General features: G+C 49.2%; 1 protein-coding gene across 3 annotated transcripts in view; it reads left to right on the forward strand.

The window, feature by feature from the left end:
- EVL (Enah/Vasp-like) overlaps nt 1-19772 on the forward strand; it is a 71814-nt gene that overhangs the window by 14451 nt on the left and 37591 nt on the right. For all 3 annotated transcript variants that reach the window (XM_052659634.1, XM_052659633.1, XM_052659635.1), the window contains exons 2-3: nt 9371-9539; nt 19250-19427. In XM_052659634.1, coding sequence (XP_052515594.1) covers nt 9405-9539; nt 19250-19427 — 313 coding nt within the window. In that variant the 5' untranslated portion in view covers nt 9371-9404. The remainder of the gene's footprint in view (nt 1-9370; nt 9540-19249; nt 19428-19772) is intronic.

Below are 19772 nucleotides of genomic sequence, written 5' to 3' on the forward strand. Positions count from 1 at the left end.
TTATTTTATTGAAGTGTAGTTGATTCACAATGCTGTGTTAATTTCTGCCACACAGAAGAGTGATCACACGTACATATGCATTCTTTTTCATCTTCTTTCCCAGTATGGTTTATCACAGGATGCTGAGTCTAGCTCCCTGTGCTGCAAGGCAGGGCCTCGTCTGTCCATTCCGCATGGGAGAGTTTGCCTCTGCCCATCCCAGAGCACAGTCCACCCCTCCGGTGGCCCCTTGCAGCCCCCGCTGGCAAGCCCGAGTCTGCTCTCTGTGTCTGAGTCTGTCTCTGTGTCATGGATAAGTACGTTCGTGTCACATTTCGGATTCCACATGTAAGCGACATCACGTGGTATCCGTCTCTCCCTGTCTTCACTTAGGGTGATCATCGCTAGGGGCCTCTGTATTGCTGCAGATGGCATTATGGACCCTTCTGTGCGGCTCAGTGATATTCCGCTGCGTCTATGCACCACATCATCTTCATCCACCCCACCGTCAGTGGACGTGGAGGGTGTTTCCGTGTCTTGGCTATTGTGAATAGTGCTACTGTGGACATAGGGGTGCACGTATCTTTTTTAATTATAGTTTTTTTTTCGGATGTCTGCCCAGGAGTGGGATTGCTGGGTCATATGGGAACTTTGTTTTTATTTTTTTGAGATATTTCCATACTGTTCTCCATAGTGGCTGCGCCAATTTATATTCCCACCGGCAGTGTAGGAGGGCTCCGTTTTCTCCACACCCTCTCCAGCATTTGTTTATAGACTTTTTAATGATGGCCATTCTGACCGGTGTGAGGCGATAACCTCATTGTAGTTTTGATTTGCATTTCTGTAATAATTAGCTACCATCTTCAAATATTTATATGGGTGTAAAGGGGCCCTGAGACCAAAAAACATTTGAGGACCACTTCTGTAAAATGGCTGTATGACTGAACTACAAAAGGCAAGCAAGAATCTAGGCTGGCAGCTCCCACTGGCCAAGGAGAGGACTGGGGTGCAGGGGCCTCTTGAGCTCAGCAGCTTTCTGAGGTGACATCGCAGTTCCTGGGCCAAGTGGGATGGCGGCATCATGGGAACCCACGCCTGCTTCTCACAGTCATCAACTGTTTCAGAATGAACATTTTTAAGTTTAGAACAAAGTATCAAATCTGTTTCAGGTCCGTTCACATTAAGAGAAAAAAGGTCACCCTAGAGAGAAGGCAATGGCACCCCACTCCAGTACTCTCGCCTGGAAAATCCCACAGATGGAGGAACCGGGTAGGCTGCAATCCATGGGGTCGCTAAAAGTCGGACACGACTGAGCAACTTCACTTTCACTTTTCACTTTCATGCATTGGAGAAGGAAATGGCAACCCACTCCAGTGTTCTTGCCTGGAGAATCCCAGGGACAGGGGAGCCTGGTGGGCTGCCGGCTCTGGGGTCGCACAGAGTCGGACATGACTAAAGTGACGTAGCAGCAGCAGCAGAGGGGATTTACTTGTTACCAAGGGGAATGTCCCTTCCCACTGGGAAGATCTGGCATCCGCTCCAGTCATCAAGTTTGTGTCTCGGAGGAGGCAGCTGAATGTGCTTCCTGATGTGGTGTGAAAAAACGGCTACCCACTCCCACCTGTATGTCGTGTTCTTCCTGTTCACCCCGCCCCCCTCTGCACCCCTGGAGTGCGGTGGGCCATGTGCCTCCCCTTGAGGACGCAAACCACGGCTCTGTTCAGACAACCAGTTTCTAAGTACCAGGCATGGGCATATACTTGGTGCATAGTCAGTACTCAGAAAAAGGGGTGTTCTCTTGGTTTATTTGTCAGATTGATGCAGGAAGAGAAAGCAGTAGTGACCCAGTCTTACGGGAGTCTTGGTCCCATCCCCTACCCCTCACGTCCACCCCAAAGAATCCCTAAAGAGGCTGAGAAATACGATACCTGGCAAAACTAGGCACACCCGAAAGCAAGCATTTATGCAAAGATTATTATTGAGCAGTCACTGGGGCTCCAGAGATGAACAATACTTTTGAAACAAAGCACAAAAAACCTGCCTCATGCAAGACAGAGAAAATCGACAGACCTTCAGGACAGTGGCAGTGAACAGGGTAGGGGTTTCCTGGAGGCAGTAGCACCGACCTAAGCTGAGACGGTGGGATGCAAACTGTGTGGGTAGGGAAGAGAAACCGTCCCGGATGAGGGAGGTGCTGGCTTAAGCAGATGGCACATCGGCATGAGGTGAGACCTGAGATAGCCTGGAGAGTCACCCTGAGCATCCTGGCAGGACGCGGGCCGTCGGGTCCTGCCTGTGCCCCGAGCCCCCAGGTGGAGGCTCACCGCCAGAGGCTTGGGCCGTGCTGCAGGGGCACCCCCCCACGCTGGGCCTCTGAGCCCTGCTGTGCCCGCGTGCGCTCCTGTGTCACCTCCTGAGAGGGCGATGCCGCAGCCCCACTGAAGAGCCTCTGGGTGACCTTTCTTCACACCACCTACTGTGCCTGCTACTGTTGTGCGGGTCTGTCTTCGCAGGTATCGTATATCTCAGCTTGATGGAAGAGAAATGAGAGCTGGAGGCAGCAGCTGGGAGCGGGTGCCAGCTCCTATCAGCTTACAGCAGCCAGGCTCAGGCTCAGCATGTTTTCAGGGGAGAGGGAGCGGGCCCTCCCAGTTGTCTAACCACTACCCCACTGTGCCTGGGACTGTCCTGGTCTTAGCGCTGAGCGTCCTGCCCCGCCTCCCATGAAGCCCCTCAGTCCCAGACAAAGCCAGGTTGCCGGTCGGGACAGTGTGAGGAGGTGTTCAGTCTAGAGGGGGCGGACCCGCTGGGTCAGGCTGAGCAGGGCCGGTGGGGAGGGTGAGGCGTGACTGGACCCGAGTGCGCTCCTAGGGGACCCGGGGGCCAGCGCGCGCCTTCCCAGAGCAGCAGATCTCTCCCCCACCGGCCTCCAGGGAGCCTCACTCTGCAGCAGGCCCACCTCAGCCTTGCGGTTTCCTGACTCAAGATCCCAGGCCGCAGTGAGACCCACAGCACTGATGGTAATCTGCAGCAGATGCTTCTGTTTGGCAGTTACTTACTGCCTCTCTGAGAATAAACAGAGTAGGATTGTAGGTGGAATGTTCCCACGGGCACACGACCACGAGGGCACTTGTGCACAGTCAGAGCAGTTTGCAGCACATGAGGGACCACGTTTACAAAGGGGAAAGCCCCCCGCCCTCAAGGAGCTCGTCATCTAGTGGGGCAGACGGTGCTTAACACAGATGCTGAGAAGCAGGACAGATGGGTGAGAGCCCTGGTGAGAGGCAGAGATGAGCGCAGCGCTGAGGGGCTGGTCCTTACAGGTCCAAGTGCTGAACAGTGTCCAGGCTCAACCCTGGGCTTGGTTTTCTGGCAAGCCTCTTGGGGTGGCCTTATTGCTGTCTGTTCCCTTCTTGGTTTGCATCATTTTACTCGAATTTTACGGCTTCCTAGGTGGTACAGTGGTAAAGAATCCACCTGCCAGTGCAGGAGACCCAGGAGACACAGGTTCGATCCCTGGATCAGAAAGACCTCCTGGAAGAGGAAATGGCAACCCACTCCAGTATTCTTGCCAGGAAAATCCAATGGACAGAGGAGTCTGGCGGGATACAGTCCATGGGATCACAGAGTCGGACGCAACACACACCCTAACTTTGGGACATCATCCTCTGTCCTTCAAATCATAGTAAATGCCTGAAAAGGCCCCGAAAAGTATTTGTAGAGTAGAAAGGATTCCACGTTGACTGCACAGGAAAGAGTGTGGCTGGGATGGGGTGTCAGTGCCAGCCCATGCAGGGTCCAGAGGGCTCATTCTCGGTCATGCAGGGAGTGGTGGGGCAGGAGTCCAGCGGCTGGTGGACGTGGAAGCTGTGCTTTCCCAGGACTAGACGGGGGTGGGGGGAGGTGGAGACTGACTTCAGGCTGCCCTCTCCACGTCTTCCCATGTGTTGGTTTTATCCACAAGCACATCAGTGGTTTCTTAGGTCAAGTCCAGGAAGATCCCTGAGTAGATTGCACAGTTGTCTGCAGAAAGTCTGTGGTGTGTTTGCCGCTTTTAAGTGAGAGATTTCAGTAGTGGTCTCTGAAGAGTTAACTGCTGAACCAATGACAAGACTCTGACTCTGCTGGCCAGGGGCTGGGCTTCTGGGCAGAGCTCAGCATGAACTCAGATGTCTGAGGAGCCCTGAGGTCAACCAGCCTGGTGTCCATGAGGAAACTGAGGCCCAGAGCATGCCCTGACCAGAGAGCCATCCACGGCTTTGTTATTGTCCATCTCACACAGCACTGGGAGGGAATTACAGGCTGGGGTTTTTTGCAGGGCCCACAAATACCCGTACAAAAGCCCAAAATGAGACTGGACTTGGACCGCTCACTCTGTAAGAGCCTTCTCCTGGGAGAGAAGCTCTGCTTGTACCTCCAGCTCAGAACAGCCTGTCAGGTCCCAGGGGGAAAGTCCGTCAGCCTGGCGGTCCATGTGAACGCAGCCCTGTGTGAACGGGGCCTGGTGGACGGACCCCACTGGTCAGTGGTGGTTTGCTCTTGTGAAGGTAGCGTGTCTGAGATGAGCGCCGGGAGGACCAGCCTTGGTGCAGAGGGTGTGGGGCTAGGGCTGGGCAGGTAGCAATAGTCTTTTTCAGTTTAGTAAAGGGAATCGTGTATATATGTGTTTAAAATACAATTCAGTGTAAACTGTACTTGAAAATACTTGTTTTCAATAAACCATTTTTGAAAGTACTCGTTCACCAAATTGTTGTTCAGTTGCTCAGTGGTGTCTGGCTCTTTCAGGACCCCGTGCGCTGTAGCCCGCCGGGCTCCTCCGTCCATGGGATTTTCCCAGGCGAGAACCAGGGAGTGTGTTGCCACTCCCTTCTCGAGGGGATCTTCCCGACCCACGGTTCGAACCTGTGTCTCCTGCATCGGCAGGCACATTCTTTACCACAGCACCACCAGGGAGGCCCCATTTACCAAATTAACTTTCCTCAAAAACACTGATTGGGACAAGTGAAGTGTCTGGTGCATGTGAAATGTGTGTGTAGTACAGAGTTTCATATTCACCCAAGTGGAGCTGTTAAATAGGGACAGGGAATATATGGCGCTCAGAGACAGTGTCTAGGCTGAGTAGTAATCAAGAGTTATTAAAACAAGAAAAAAAATTTATAACTAGATATGATGGATGATAAGACTTACTGTGGTGATCATTTTGCAATATAAACAAATAGTGAAACATTTCATATACCTGAAACTAATATAATGTTATATATCAGTAGTATCTCAATAAAAATAATAAATAAAATGCTGACTCCTATAAAACAAAACAAAAATCCCAATGGAATAATAAGCCATATCTTAAGTGAAGAAGTACTTCCTTGCATTTAGGTTTTGTTAGTGGTAATAAAATAAGCAGAGACAGATAAACACTGGTCAAATGGTCGGGGGGGTTGGGCGTTTGGGATATTTGGCCATGCTGTGCAGTGTGTGGGATCTTAGTTCTCTGACCAGGGATTGAACCTGCGTCCCTGTACTGGAAATGCAGAGTCTTAACCACTAGACCGCCAGGGAAGTCCAAAAAGAGGGTTTTTTTTTTTTTTAATCTACAAGTTAAATTTGAACCTGAAGTTCTAAAAAAGAGAGGGGCAGTAGGGAGGGGCCTGTGACTATAATTACTACTTTAAAAATAGTGGTTTATGTTTCAGCATCTCCCAGGGGCAAGCACAGCGGTGGACCCATGCCTTACCATCTCCACTGAGCAGCCCCGGAGGTGTGTGTGGGGCTGCTGGGTTGGCTCCGCGTGCAGCACACCGTCCTCGCCCCCCTTCACCCCCACCTATGCTGGCCTCCCCCGCCTGGAGTCCCACATCCCCTTCCTGAACCCGCCTGGGGCTGACAGCTCTGCATCTTCAAACCCACACCGCAGTTTCTTCAGAAAGTCTCCCCGGTTCCCCAAAGCCCTCCAGGCTGAGAAGGTGTGTGATCATTCGTCGTCTTTCCTGAATAGCTCTGAGCTCGCTGAGGGCATCTCTGCATCACTGAATGTGTCTTGACTCCTCACTGGCATCTGTGCTTGTCAGATGAAGACAAGAGGGTCATGCCAGAAGTGGGACCCAGACCCCAAGCGAGCATGTGACCAGGGGGACTCCCTAGAGCAGAGTGGGGTGGCTTTGTCGTGTGAACGATGGATACTAGAGCCAAGACATTTGTTCACTTGTCCACTGGATCAGGCAGAACTGTTGGAACACCTCTGCACCTCAAGGGTGCGGAGTGGACTGTCCCTGAGGACAAGGAAAACTCAAGCTGCTCTGCAGCATAACGGGCTGGTGTGTAGAGCAGGGAGTCCCTGTGGCTGGCAACTCCCTCAGAGGCTCGGTGGGGGCTAGGGCTGCTTTAGAAGATGGGTCGTGTTGTGCGGGAGAGAGTGGGGTCCCCTCCAGAGCTCTCTTCACAGGGGCCGGTTATCAGGCCCTGCTCTGTGCCAGGGTCCTGAGACTGCAGAGAATGAGACCTACGTGTCCCTGCCTGCGGGGAGCCTGCACCATGCAGGCTGTCTCTTTGGGTCTCCTAAGAGGCAGGCCCCAAGACCCCAAGGAAGGTTAGTTACTAGAGGTCAGTGAAGGATGGAGGGAGCGGAGAGGCCCACAGAGCCTCAGGCCACGAGGCAGGTCTGCAGGAGGAGAGGGGGCAGGAAGGACTGAGGAGGAAGCATCTCCGGTTCGGGCCTGGCTAAGGAGGAGGTTTCCCCTGGGGATGACCCCTGCCCCCACCAGGGACCAGGTCACCTTGTCACCATTTAGTCGTTGGCAGAGAACATGACCTCTGTGCAGACGTGGTGGGTGTCCAGGGACAGCAGCTGGAACCTCTGGTGGAGCCAGGCTCTTTGCAGGTGAACTGAAGGGCGCTCCTGCATGGCCATCGTACAGGGTCTCCGCCACACGCGCCCTTCCTGGTTGCTCCCCCAGGGGCATCTTGGGGCTTTTGCATCCCATGCCAGTGAGTGCCGCAGCTGGGGCTTCGGCTCAGATCCCCTGACTTGATCGCACCTGTGCCTTGCTAACAAACTTCGTGCTGCGTCTCAGGGTCCCTCCCAGCGCCTGAGCCGGCATGCGCGCCTGCTCGCTCCCTTCCCTGTGGGCCTGAGCACAGCTGCAGCAGTGAGTAACACACTTAGCCCCGACCCTGACTAGTAGTTTCCATCAGGGGGGACTCTGACTTGACCTGGACCAAGGCCTGCTGATTCTGTGTACAGTTCACTCTGATTCCTAGCAGACTTCGTGAGGACAGGGCTCAGCTAGGGGAGCAGCAACTTGCGGCTGCTGCTCAGTCACTTCAGTCGTGTCCGACTCCGTGCAGCTCCATAGACGGCAGCCTGCCAGGCTCCTCTGTCCCTAGGATTCTCCAGGCAAGAGTAACTTGCCAATATTCTCCTAAAAGAGACACAGTTTCAGGCTCCAGAACTCAGAGAAGGCAGAGCATAGTGCTGTGTTTGGCTTTGTTTTTTAAAACAGAAAAATTATTTTTAGGTGTGTATTTATTTGGCTGTGCTGGGTCTTAGTTGTAGCATGTGGGATCTAGTTCCCTGACCAGGGATCAGACCTGGGCCCCCTGCATTGGAAGCGCAGAGTCTTAGCCACTGGACCCCCAGAGAAGTCCCTGGTTATCTTTTTGTTTTGCTTTCTTCTCCCTGCCAATATGATATGGCTGTCTTCTGGGAAAACCCCTGCCTGTTTGGCTCATCACTGATTTCCCCTTATTTGTTTGTTGAATGAATAATGAATCATGAAAAAAAAGGTGTAGCACGATCTCAGAAGAGCAAAACCCATATCGTGCACTCCCAATACGTGTGACCACAGGCAGCCCTCGACACAGGGCTGGGACAGCTGGCGTCAGGTGGACCCGACTGCTGCTCCCTGGGGCGGAGCTGAGGGGGCGGCAGCCCAGCCGAGATGGAGCGGAGGAGGTATTTGGGGGCGGGGGGTCTGGGCGCTCTGAACGTGAAGTCATTGGCTGGACTGCTGTGGAATGTGCGTTGAGGCAGTATGTGTGCATGGGTGTCTGTGCACACGCCCAGATTACCGTTAAGATAATCGTAGTCTGCACGTGGTCCTCCACCTTCTAGGAGTGTTAGGGGAGCGGGTCCTGGGGAGGCTCGGGCACCGACTGCTGAGGCCAAGCTGAGGTTGTTCCAGGCCACTGAGGGCCAGTCGCATAAAACCACAAGTTTGCCGCCTGGTGACCACCAGGAAGGGGCCGAGGGAACCTCCTCAAGTGGTCGGTCTCCCTGCCCCTTAAATATGGTAACGGGACTGACTGACTGTCCTGCCTGCTCGGTCTCCTCATGACCGTGCCCACCGCACACGCTTTCACTTCCTCAGACACCGGCCCTGACTTGCTGGGCTTCACTTTCCACTCCGGATTCCTGAGCTGTGTTCCTCCGGCCTCCCTTCCCACTAGCAGCCGCTCCCCACCGCTGCTGGTGTGCCTTCCTGTACAGCCACGTCTCACCTTCTGAACTAGGGGCTTCCAGCAGACTAGAGACGGAGAGCGTGGATGCCCAAGGTGATGAAGGTGAAGAGGCGGCAGGCCCGGGAGGCTGGCCCCAAGCTGGTGGCAGGCGTGGTAGTACGCTGACTTCCCTGATGACTGTCTTCTCTCTCCAGGCGCTTCTTTCACTTTTTCCCTGGTTTTCTGTCATATTCTGAGCAGGGGAAATTGCTTGGAAATGTCTCCAGTGAACAGGGTACAGCCATCTGCTTGTTTTGATTTCCATCATTCTGTTCTTTAGACCCTCACCTAGTCATGTTACTGTCTGCATAGCTCGTGTGAAGCTGCACTCTCGTAGCATCACCAGTTGAGCATTTTGTCGGCTGTTGTGAAGAATGTTATCGATGATGTATACTCTAGAGTCAGACAGAACTGGTTGGAGGTCCCAGATAAAATCACCCAATGCCTGTGTGAATTTGTGTAAATCTTTCCGAGTCTCCAAGCCATGCTTTTTCTCAACTACAGAATGGGGAGGAGAAGTGGCTGCTTCCTAAGTTGTGAAGCTTAGGTGCTTTAGCGCGTTTTCTTATCTAACATTGTGCCTGGAATATTGTAGACAGCACATTATGGCTGAAATTCCTTTTCCCGTTCAATCACTTTTCCCCTGAAGGCAGAGCTGTGAGTCTCTTCCACGTACCTCCATGGAAACATTGACCCAGGAGCTCCTCTCCACTCCCCTGGTCTGTGAATTCTCAGAACCCATCACCTCACCCAGCAGCCCTTCTGTAGGGAGTTGGACGCTCTGGTGACCAGGGAGTTCCTCTGTGGCAGCTGGCCTCCGTTTCAGAAAAGGACAAAGCCAGCATCCATCCCTTGTGGCTGAGGCCGACACTTAACGTTCTCTCTCGCTCTGCAGTGAACAGAGTATCTGCCAAGCCCGGGCTTCCGTGATGGTCTACGATGACACCAGTAAGAAATGGGTACCAATCAAACCTGGCCAGCAGGGCTTCAGCCGGATCAACATCTACCACAACACTGCCAGCAACACCTTCAGAGTCGTCGGAGTCAAGCTTCAGGATCAGCAGGTAAGTGCTGGAGGGACAGGCCATGCCCACGAGCCTGCGCCACACACGCACGCGCACATACGCACGCACGTGACATGGTGACGTGGTGGAGAGCGGCCGGAACAGCACGGTCACGGTTTCGTCAGAGGCCTGGCTTCAAAGTCCTGACTACATATTTTCATACTCCAAGGTGTTAGACCCTGAGCACGCTGTCTTCTAAGCTTCCTTTCTCAGAGACAGCAATCCGCACCATGCCTCCCTCGTTGTGATATCATATTAGAATAAAAACAGTAGATGGGAAACGGCTTTTACAAATGTGCCACTGTGTTAGCATTACTCTCTGCCTTGTTACTGTTGTTCAGTTGCTAAGTCATGTCCGACTCTTTGCAACCCCATGGACTGCAGCCTGCCAGGGTCCTCTGTCGTCCACTATCTCCCAGAGTTTGTGCAAATTCATGTCCATTGAGTTGGTGATGCCATCCAACCGTCTTATCCTCTGCCACCCTCTTCTCCTTTTGCCTTTAATCTTTCCCAGCATCAGGGTCTTTTCCAATGAGTCAGCTCTTCATATCATGGGGCCACAGTATTGGAGCTTCAGCTTCTGCATCAGTCCTTCCAGTGAATAGTCAGGGTTGTAGCGAATAAAACAACAACATTCTCTGCCTACGTACCTATAAATATTGGCCTGGCCAGAAAGTTCGTTCGGATTTTTCTGTAACATCTTGCAGGAAAGATGTTAAGGAAAAACCCAAGTGAACTTTTTGGCCAAACCAATCCTATAGCTGTGAAGAGTTTTTGGTCCACCAACTCCCTGAGTCTTACTTTGAAAGGCAAGAAGGTACTTAAATCTTCAAGATGATTTGAAGATTCTGGGATCATTTATCTCCTTAGCAGTGCATCCTGGGCAAATCAGATGATCGCGTTCATAAGTGTGTCTGATAAGCACGTGTGCAAATAAATACACGGCAAGTCCGCCTGTGCCGGGGTAGTCGTGTAATATAACTCGACAGAGTGGTCTGACGTGACACGGGCTGAAACACAGACATAGACAAAGGGCTCGTGTGGCGTAACCACAGCGACTTTGGTCAGGGCTTCAGCTCTTTTCTCAGAGATTGACAAGGACATTTTCAGCAGCGAAATAAACAGATCTGTAGTTTAGCATTTGTGAAAACCTTAAATAGCACCTTCTGGCAGCCCGTGTTGGTCAGTCCTCGGCTGAGCTGAGCAGCAGGTTAGCTGCTATCTCTGCAAGAATCATCATGTTCGCAAATAGAAAAGAGAACAGAAACCAAGACTCTATTTTTAAAGCGTGTCGCCTGTTGAATGGGTTTCTGCTTTGGCCAGAACAGTCCGATAGAATTTCAGATTCTTGTGGCTAAAGAGCGGAGCCTCACTTCAGAATCCCTGGTCCGAGGGAGTCTGTCTGACCTGGAGCCCTGGCCACCTCCAGGTCAATCTCCATCCCTTGGGGTTGAGCCTTACTGGCAGGAAGGTTATTCTAGGAAGCTTCTAGAAGTTGTTTACCTGTTCTTAAAGTTCATTGATTCTTGCTCTGCTTTTTAGAGGCACACCACACCATACACTGCAGGGACATATGACACCTTTAGCTCCAGCTGCAGTGACAACCAAAACATCTCACACGTTTCCCTAACACCTATGGGTGGGGGCCAAGGCAGTTCCACTCTGGTGCTCACTTTTGATATACAGCCCACGGCCTTGTGCAGTTCCTAAATCACAGTGGGTGTCCCTAAGTGGACAAGTTTTCCATTCCCTTCATGCCTCTCGGTTGCCCTGCAGGGCACACTGGGAAGATACCATGGTGTGTGGGAAGGGCTTGGGACTGGAGAACCAGATTCCCTGAAACCAGCATAAACCTTGTTCTCAGGAGCCTCAGCCACCTTCAGAGGAAAGCACATATCGGGGCTCATTTGGGAGGAGGCCTTTCCTGCATCTGGGGGTGGGGGCAGGCAAGCAGTGACCCCCCCCCAGGAAAATTCAGAGAGACTCAGTTGCCTTAGCAATCTTCTCGGTCTGACAGAGGAGTTAGCAACACAGCCTTCCACTTGGAATTACACATTCAGCAAATAGGCTCCTGGAACATGGTTGCAGCTCTGCCTGGGTGGCTGGAGCATGTTAGTCAGAAACACAAAAGAGGTTCTCAGTAAACCAAGGCATTAGAGAGAGTGGAAGGAGGCCTGGTCTATAATAACCTTTATGGACAGAGGAGAAGAAGTTTATTTTCCTCAGGTCTGTTTTCCAGCAATATGGATTACAACGTCAAGCATCTTCAGAGAAACAGATTCCTGGTCTTATACCCAGATAGGGATATCTTATGTGTGTTTAATGCTCTTTATGGCTCATGGAGCACCCTTCACGTCTATTATTTCATTCCCCCAATAACACCAAAAAGGAGAATGCTGTAAGAATTCTTGCCCCCATTTTGCTAAAATAGGTGGACATAAAACCAGGTGATTGTATGTGGGGGAAAAGGAGTGGTAAGACAGTATCATTAGCCAAGGTCTAACCTGAATGAGGGGAAGAAACCAAAAAAAGCTTAGTGGAGAATGATAGTTCATTATGTCCACTGGAAGTGTTAGCTACCAAATGTAGTTCTCAGGCTACGTTAATAGAAGTAGAGGTGCGGACGGAGGGAGGTTATAGTCCTGCTCGGCTCCACCATGAACTGGTCGTACTTCACCGTGAACGTCAGGACTAGATCTGAGTGCCGCATGGCATCTGTAATGAGGACAGCAGCCAAACTGGTGAGAAGTCTGAAAGCAGCGCTAATATGTGGAACCGTTGAAGAAGTAGCAAGAGATACATACCTGGGGGAGAGAAAAACCGAAAGGGGCATGAGCACAGTTTTCAGATCTCTGAAGGGCTCCTTCTCCGTATGGAAGGGAAATCTTACTTCCTCTGTGAAACCCGGAGAACAGAACTAGGAATACTGCATGGATACAATCAAGAAGGTTTAAACTCCATAAAAGAAAGAACTGTTTAACAAGGATTCTATGGAAGAGTGTATTGCTTTGTGAGCCCACGAGCCAGCTGGCCATTTGGTAAGCGTCCTGGGAAGGACATCCTGTCACTGGGTAGAGGTTTGGATGCGGTGAGACCTCACATGAGGCCTTGGCCAGCATGTAGACCCTCAGGTTTCAGGCCCAGATGAGCTCGTGGGCCAGGAAGACTGTTGCCCACCATCAGCTTCTTTCTCTGTAAAGGGCTCTTGACTATTCTTATTCAGAGGCCTCAGAAACATGTTAGATAGTATTTGGAGTTGCACAGCCTTCCTTGAAGAGGACAGGAAATCACTCCCACTTGTTCCTGCATTCCTCAAAATAAAACATGTGCAAATGTAATTGTGGACTCTGACACACACACACAAAAAGTGACCTTTTAAAATAAGTTTAACCTTCAGTACTTGTCTAGATTAGTCCTGCCAAAGCTTGGAGAATTAGTTTTAAAATAAAGCATATAAGGACACAGGTTAAAAAGTAACAGAGGGAAAAAGCATAAACCTTACAGACACTGACCAAGGAAAATGGTGTGACTGTATTAATATTATACAGAATAGACTTCAAGGCAAAGAAGTATTACTGAAGATATAGGACCTATTTAATGATAAAAAGCATCAGCTGAAAAAAATATAACAATCTTAAATTTTTAGGCTCTAATATATCTTCAAAATATATAAAGCAAAAATGGGCAGTTCTAAAGGAAGAAATAGAAGCATCCAGAAGCCTTGTTGGCGATTCTGATGACACCTGCAAGAAACTGAATAAGCAGACATAGAAAATTTGAAGAGCGTGATTGACCAACTTGACCTAATTTACATTTATAGAAACTATAAGCAGTCACAGTAGAATATACAATCTTTTCAAGTGCACATTGAGCGTTAACCAAAATAGACTGCATTCTGGGCCACAAAGTCAATCTCAACACGTGTAATAGGATAAAAATCATACAGAGGTTTTCTTTGATCACAGAGGAAGTAAACAGTATATAATTAAATAATCCATGATACCAAAAGAAAAAAGAATTCACAATATAAATTAAAAAGTATTTTGGACAGAACAGTAGTGAAACTGCAATGTAGCAAAACTTGTGGGATGAACCAGCATGTAGGGAAATGTATAGTTAGAAATGCATATTTTGGAAAAAAAATGAAAAGTCAGTGACCCAAGCTTCTATCTCAAGAAGCTAGAAAAAAAACATAAACCAGCAAAAATAGAAGGAAAAATTAAAGCCTTAAATTTAATGAAATAGAAAGCAGATACACAATAGAGAAAAAGCAAAATATTTTTGTTTTTTATTTTTTAAAGAGTCTAGGTAGACCTCCATTTATATGGTCACATGATTGATGACAAAAGTACCATTATACTTCGTGGGCTAAAGATGGTCGTTTCAATGGATGATACCAGAACAATCAGATATCAATACCAAAAAAAAAAAAGAAAGAAAACTTTACCCCATCTCATGCTATACCCCCAAATTAATTCGAAGTCAACCTAAATATGAAAAGTGAATCAGTAAAGTATCTACAAGAAGATTCATGAAAATATCTTCATCCTATTGAGGGGAAAATACAGGAAAGCATCTTTATAACCTGGAACAGGACACAAAAAACATTAACTGGAAAAAAAATAATGAAGTTGGACTTCTTTAAAGTTAAGGAGTTTTTTTATTAAAAGGCACCATTAAAAGAGGTCAGACTAGGAGAAGGGGTGTGTGTCTATGAATATGACAAAGAACTCATGAAGAATATATACAGAACTCCTACAACCTAAAATGAAAAAGGCAGATAGCCTCTTAAAAATGAGCAAAAAGACTTGAACAAGAGTTTCACAGAAGGGAAAAAAAAAAAAACAGTGGCAACAAGACATGCAAATGAGCCCATGGAAGTTGCTCCGCATCATCAGGGAGGTGCGGAGATATCAATGATATGATATCAGGGAGGTGCGGATGAGAACTGCCGAGCACTTACACACACACACCAGGCACTTACACACATACCAAGCGACCAAAACGTAAAGGCTGAAATGGAAAAGGACGCCACATGTGGTGAGGATGCAGAGCAGCTGGAGTTCCCACTGGAGCTGGTGGAGGCGTCAGTCAATACAGCCTCTTTGAAGAATGGTTTGCCAAATCCTAGTAAAACTCCATGTATACCTACTCGTGGGTAACATACCCACGAGAAAGGAGCACCTGTGTGCACTAAAAGACCCATGTGAAAATGGTCACGGCAGTTTTACTCCTAATAGCCAACAGCTAGAAATGATGGGCAGGAGAATGGATAAGTAACTTATGGTATATCAAAAAAGAGAATGGCACTAGCAATCAAGAAAGCCTGAATTCTTACCAACGCAGTGGCACAGGTGAGTCTCATAGACGCCACATTGAATGAAAGAACATCGAAAAAGAGTGCGTGCTGCGTGAATTCACTTCTGTGTCGTTCCAGAACAGGAGAAAGTAACTGATGCTGGCACTCAGAAATGTGGGCATCTCTGGGGAGGAGTGTGTAAGATGAAGCTGATCCACACCCCTAGGTGGACTTGCAGTAATGCGCATGCTGTAAGGAGGTGAACAAAGGAGTGGAGCCACTCTAGGCACAGAGCGTTTTAAGCATCAGCCCATGAGGCCTGTCCGTCAGTTAATGAACCCTGACCACCTCTCAGCAGATGGTCAAGTGAGTCGGCTGTGTGTCATCCACACATCTGTCCAAAACACATTGCATGAACTCTCATTTTTTAGAAGGCATTTGGGAGGTTTAGAATAGATCTTTTCAAGCAGAAAATACCAGATGTTTCAATGACCGTGTCCATTGATCCAGAAATTCTGTTTATAGGAATGTTCATGCTGATATATCCACAAGGATATTCAGTCCAGCATAATTTATAATATTTTCATTTTACATATGAAAAAAGTAATGTCAATAACTTTTCCAAGGTTAAAAGACCCTGATGCTGGGAAAGATTGAGGGCAGGAGAAGGAGACGACAGAGGATGAGATGGTTGGATGGCATCACCGACACAATGGACATGGGTTTGGGTGGACTCTGGGAGTTGGTGATGGACAGAGAGGCCTGGCGTACTGAGGTTCATGGGGTCGCAAAGAGTCGAACACGATTGAGCAATTGAACTGAACTGAACTAGATATTCCCTCTGGTCTCTGAGTTCCTTAAGCCAGTACTTTTGGCCACACTGTTCCTGTATTCAGGATAGGCATCCACCACCCCCAATTTCCACTGCCTCTAAGTCCCCCTCCAAGAACACAGACAACCAGAGATTTCAAACCATAGGTTCTAAGTCTCACTTCCCCACGTCCTCCCCTTGGGTACCTGATAGATACACTGAAGAGTCTTTTTTTTTTTTTTTTCTATCTGCTTCAGTATCCCACAGCCATTCTTGATACGACGTGGTTTCCAGACCTCCTTCCATTTAAAATGTGGCCCTCTGTGTCCACTAACGGTGCAGCACCAAAGCCACTTGAGCACAGGCTTTCTGGGATGGACTTGCCTGTGTGGAAAGGGAGAGGATCCTATCTCCCTCGTGCTGGCCACTGCACTGCGATTAACGTGCCCTCTGAAGAGCCATGTTAACCACAAGTCACTGTGCTTCTTATCACGCGTGTAACCACAAAACCTCCAGCCCTTTTTCTGACCATCTAAAGCTGAACCCAGAGAGAGAACTACCCCAGGAACCTGGGTATAGAGGTTGGCCCATGCTGCACTGTCAGTGTGTAACAACTAAGTTGTGTTTCCTTAGCTCATTTAGTACGCATGCCTTTCTCGCACCCTCTCTCTCTCTCTCTTGCTCACCCTGTCTTTTCACTGTAGGACAACCCAACCTGCCTTCCACGTGGCTAAGGCTTAGGGGAAAACGGTATCGCCCACTGTGCTCTGGCCTTGCTTTACCCAGCAGCACAGCAGCGTGGGGCAGTAAACCCGAGTTCTCATCTTAGCGCCCCAGCAACGTGCAGGGTGTCCCTTCACATCTCTGAATCTTCCTGAGCTCACCTCCCTGACCAGAGGCAGGCTTCCCTTGTGGCTTAGCAGGTAAAGAATCCGCCTGCAATGCTGGAGACCTGGGTTCGATCCCTGGGTTGGGAAGATCCCCTGGAGAAGGGAAAGGCTGCCCACTGCAGTATTCCGGCCTGGAGAATTCTGCAAAGAGTTGGGCGCGACTGAGCAACAGTAGACTGAGCTGCCTCCAGTCTCAGATCACAGACCCTGGAGCCTCACAGCCAGAGGAGAGCTGAGAACCCATCTCGTACCCCTCCTAAAGCGGGATCCTTTCCATCGCGTCGCTGACAGCGGGCCATCCAGCCTCATCCAGACGCCACTTGCATAGTTCCATCTCTAAGTACTGAATATTTCTCAGTTAACACTTGCTGGCAGCTTGCTCTGTGGTAGCAGCTGTGTTAAGCGGCTTCATGTGCATAATTGCCCCCCATTTCCTACGGCCCTCCTCTGGCAACCATCCATCTGTTCTCTGTATCCATGAGAACATACGAGATAGAGCATATGGTATTTGTCTTTCTCTGACTTCTTTTCCTTAGCATAATGCCCGTGAGACCCATCCATGTTGTCATAAATGGCGAGGTTTCTTTCTTTCTATGGCTAAATAATATTTCATTGTGTATACAGTATACCACAGTTCCGCATCTATCCATGCGTCAGTGGATGCTTGGGTTATTCTGTATCTTGGCTAGTTTTAAATGCTGCTCCTGTGAACGTGGGGCACGTCTGTGTGTTTGAGTCGGTGGTGGCAGCTCGGTTGCTAAGTCGTGTCCGACTCTTGTGACTCCATGGATTGTAGCCGCCAGGCTCCTCTGTCCATGGCATTTCCCAGGTGAGAATAGTATTTTCATTTTCTTGGGGTAAATACCCAAAAGCGAAATTGCAGGATCATGTGATAGTTCTATTTTTAACTTTCTGAGGAACCTCTGTGCTGCCTTCTAATAGTGGCTGTACCAATTGCATTCCTACCAGCAGTGCACAAGGCTTCCTTCTGCTCCACATCCTCGCCAAACTTTATTTCTTATCTTTTAGATGATGCCATTCTGACATGTGTGAGATGATAACCCCTTGTGGTTTTGATTTGTATTTCCCTGATCACTGCTAGTGTTTAACATCTTTTTATGTATCTGTTAGCCATATTAGTCCCTTATCAGATATATGAGTTGAATCACTTTCTCCCACTCAGCAGATTGCCTTCTCATTCTGTCGATGGCGTCCTTTGCGTGTAGCTTTTTAGTTTGATATAGTCCCACTTGTTGTGCTTTGCTTTTGTTGCTCTTGTTTTTGGTATCAGATTCAAAAAAATCACCATCAAGACCTGTGTCAAGGAGCTTATCACTTAGATTCTCTTCTAGGAGATTTACGGTTTCAGATCACAAGAATATGGAGATTAAACAACATGCTGCTGAAGTGGATTGAAGGACAGATCGAGAGAGACTTTTAAATGCCTGGACACAAGCAGAAATGGGAGCCTAACCTAACAGAACTTGTGAGGCGCAGCAGAGGCAGTTCTCAGTGCTACTGCTAAGTTCATAGCGGTCAAGGCCTCCCTCGAGAAGCAAGGAAAGCCTCACACAGCCTCGCCCTACACTCAGGGCCCCGGGAAACGATGAGCAACACAAGCCCGAAGTTAGTAGAGTGAAGGGAGCGGCGATGATTAGAGCAGAAAGAGAGACTAAAAAGACCATAGAGAAGAGCAGTGAGACTAAGAACTGGTTCTTTCAAAAGATAAAACTGACCAGCCTTTAGCCAGACTCACCAAAGAAAAAGAGAGAGGACTCTGTGTTCAGGTTAGAATGTCCATACTTACTCAGAGCAGTCAAGAGACTCAGTGCAGTCCTTATCAGAATTCCAATGGCATTTTCCATAGGACTAGCAGGATAATACTGCAGTTTATACGGAACCACAGAAGACCCCCATGGCGAAGCGATCTTGAGAAAGAACAACAAAGCTGGAGGCATCACATGCCCTCATTTCAAACTATGTTACAAAACTGTAGTAATTTAAGCACCATGAGATTGTCATTAAAGCAGAAATCAGTGGAGCAGAATAGAGAACCCGGTCATAAACCCACGCAGATACGGTTTATTAGTTTATGACAAAAGGAGTCAAGAACATACAGTGGGGAAAGGGCATCCTGTTCAATAAACGGTGCTGAGAAAGCTGAATAGCCACATGGGAAAGAGTGAGGAGTCGTCCTTTTAACTAACAACCTTTTGGTTAACGCATTCTAGACTCTGCAGAGAGCTACGGGAGCATAAATACGAATTAGAAAAGACTCGCCCTTAAGAATCTTTATATCTAGAAGTCTTGATGAGATATGTGTCACACCGTGACCTCTGCAGTAACCCCATTAGGTCGGTCGAGCCAGGATGACTATCCCCGTTTCACAGTTGGAGAAACTGAGCCCCGGGGTGCTGCCTGGGGTGACAGGGCCAGGACCCGGGAACCCGACTCCCAGCTCAGGCCTTGACCACACAGCTTTATCAGTTAAATGAAGTAACTGGTTTTCAGACCCTCGCTGTTCCGCTGGTCCTGTTGAAGAGCTGCCTGGCCAAGCTACCCCTTCTTCTGATGCATCCACGTCCCCCTGTCCCCTGGTAGCCCCAGGGACACAGTGTCCTTGCCCCGGAGTCCTTGCCCCGGAGCGGCTCTCTCCAGCTCACTTAGCTTTTATTTATTTAAGCGTATTTCTCTCTCTTTTCCCTTTCAGGTTGTGATCAATTATTCAATCGTGAAAGGGCTGAAGTACAATCAGGCAACGCCAACCTTCCACCAGTGGCGAGATGCCCGCCAGGTCTACGGTTTAAACTTTGCAAGTAAGGAAGAGGCAACCACGTTCTCCAATGCCATGCTGTTTGCCCTGAACATCATGAATTCCCAGGAAGGCGGTAAGTGGGGCTTTGTCTGGCCTGGCGCCCAGACCCTCCCTCCCCTCCCTCCGCCCTTCCACGGCTCTGGCTCCGGGGGCGTCCTCGACTGCAGCTGTGCTGAGCTGACGTCTGTTGGATTCACAGAGAAAACTGCTGCCTAACTCTAGATAGAAAGCACTATTAGCAGTTAGAGCGAGAAGAGAGACCTTGGCATCGTTTCCGCCCTTTGTGAGCTGGAGAGAGCTGTACTGTGTGCCTGAAATGGGGCATCCAGATGTGTGTTGCCTGTGTCGTCCTTCTGTCCACATTCTCAGCACATATTTGGCAGAGTTTGGAGGGAACAAACAAAACTGTATTCTTGGA

This window comes from Budorcas taxicolor, chromosome 21 (genome assembly GCF_023091745.1).
Source record: "Budorcas taxicolor isolate Tak-1 chromosome 21, Takin1.1, whole genome shotgun sequence".
In the NCBI taxonomy this organism is placed as follows: Eukaryota; Metazoa; Chordata; class Mammalia; order Artiodactyla; family Bovidae; genus Budorcas; species Budorcas taxicolor.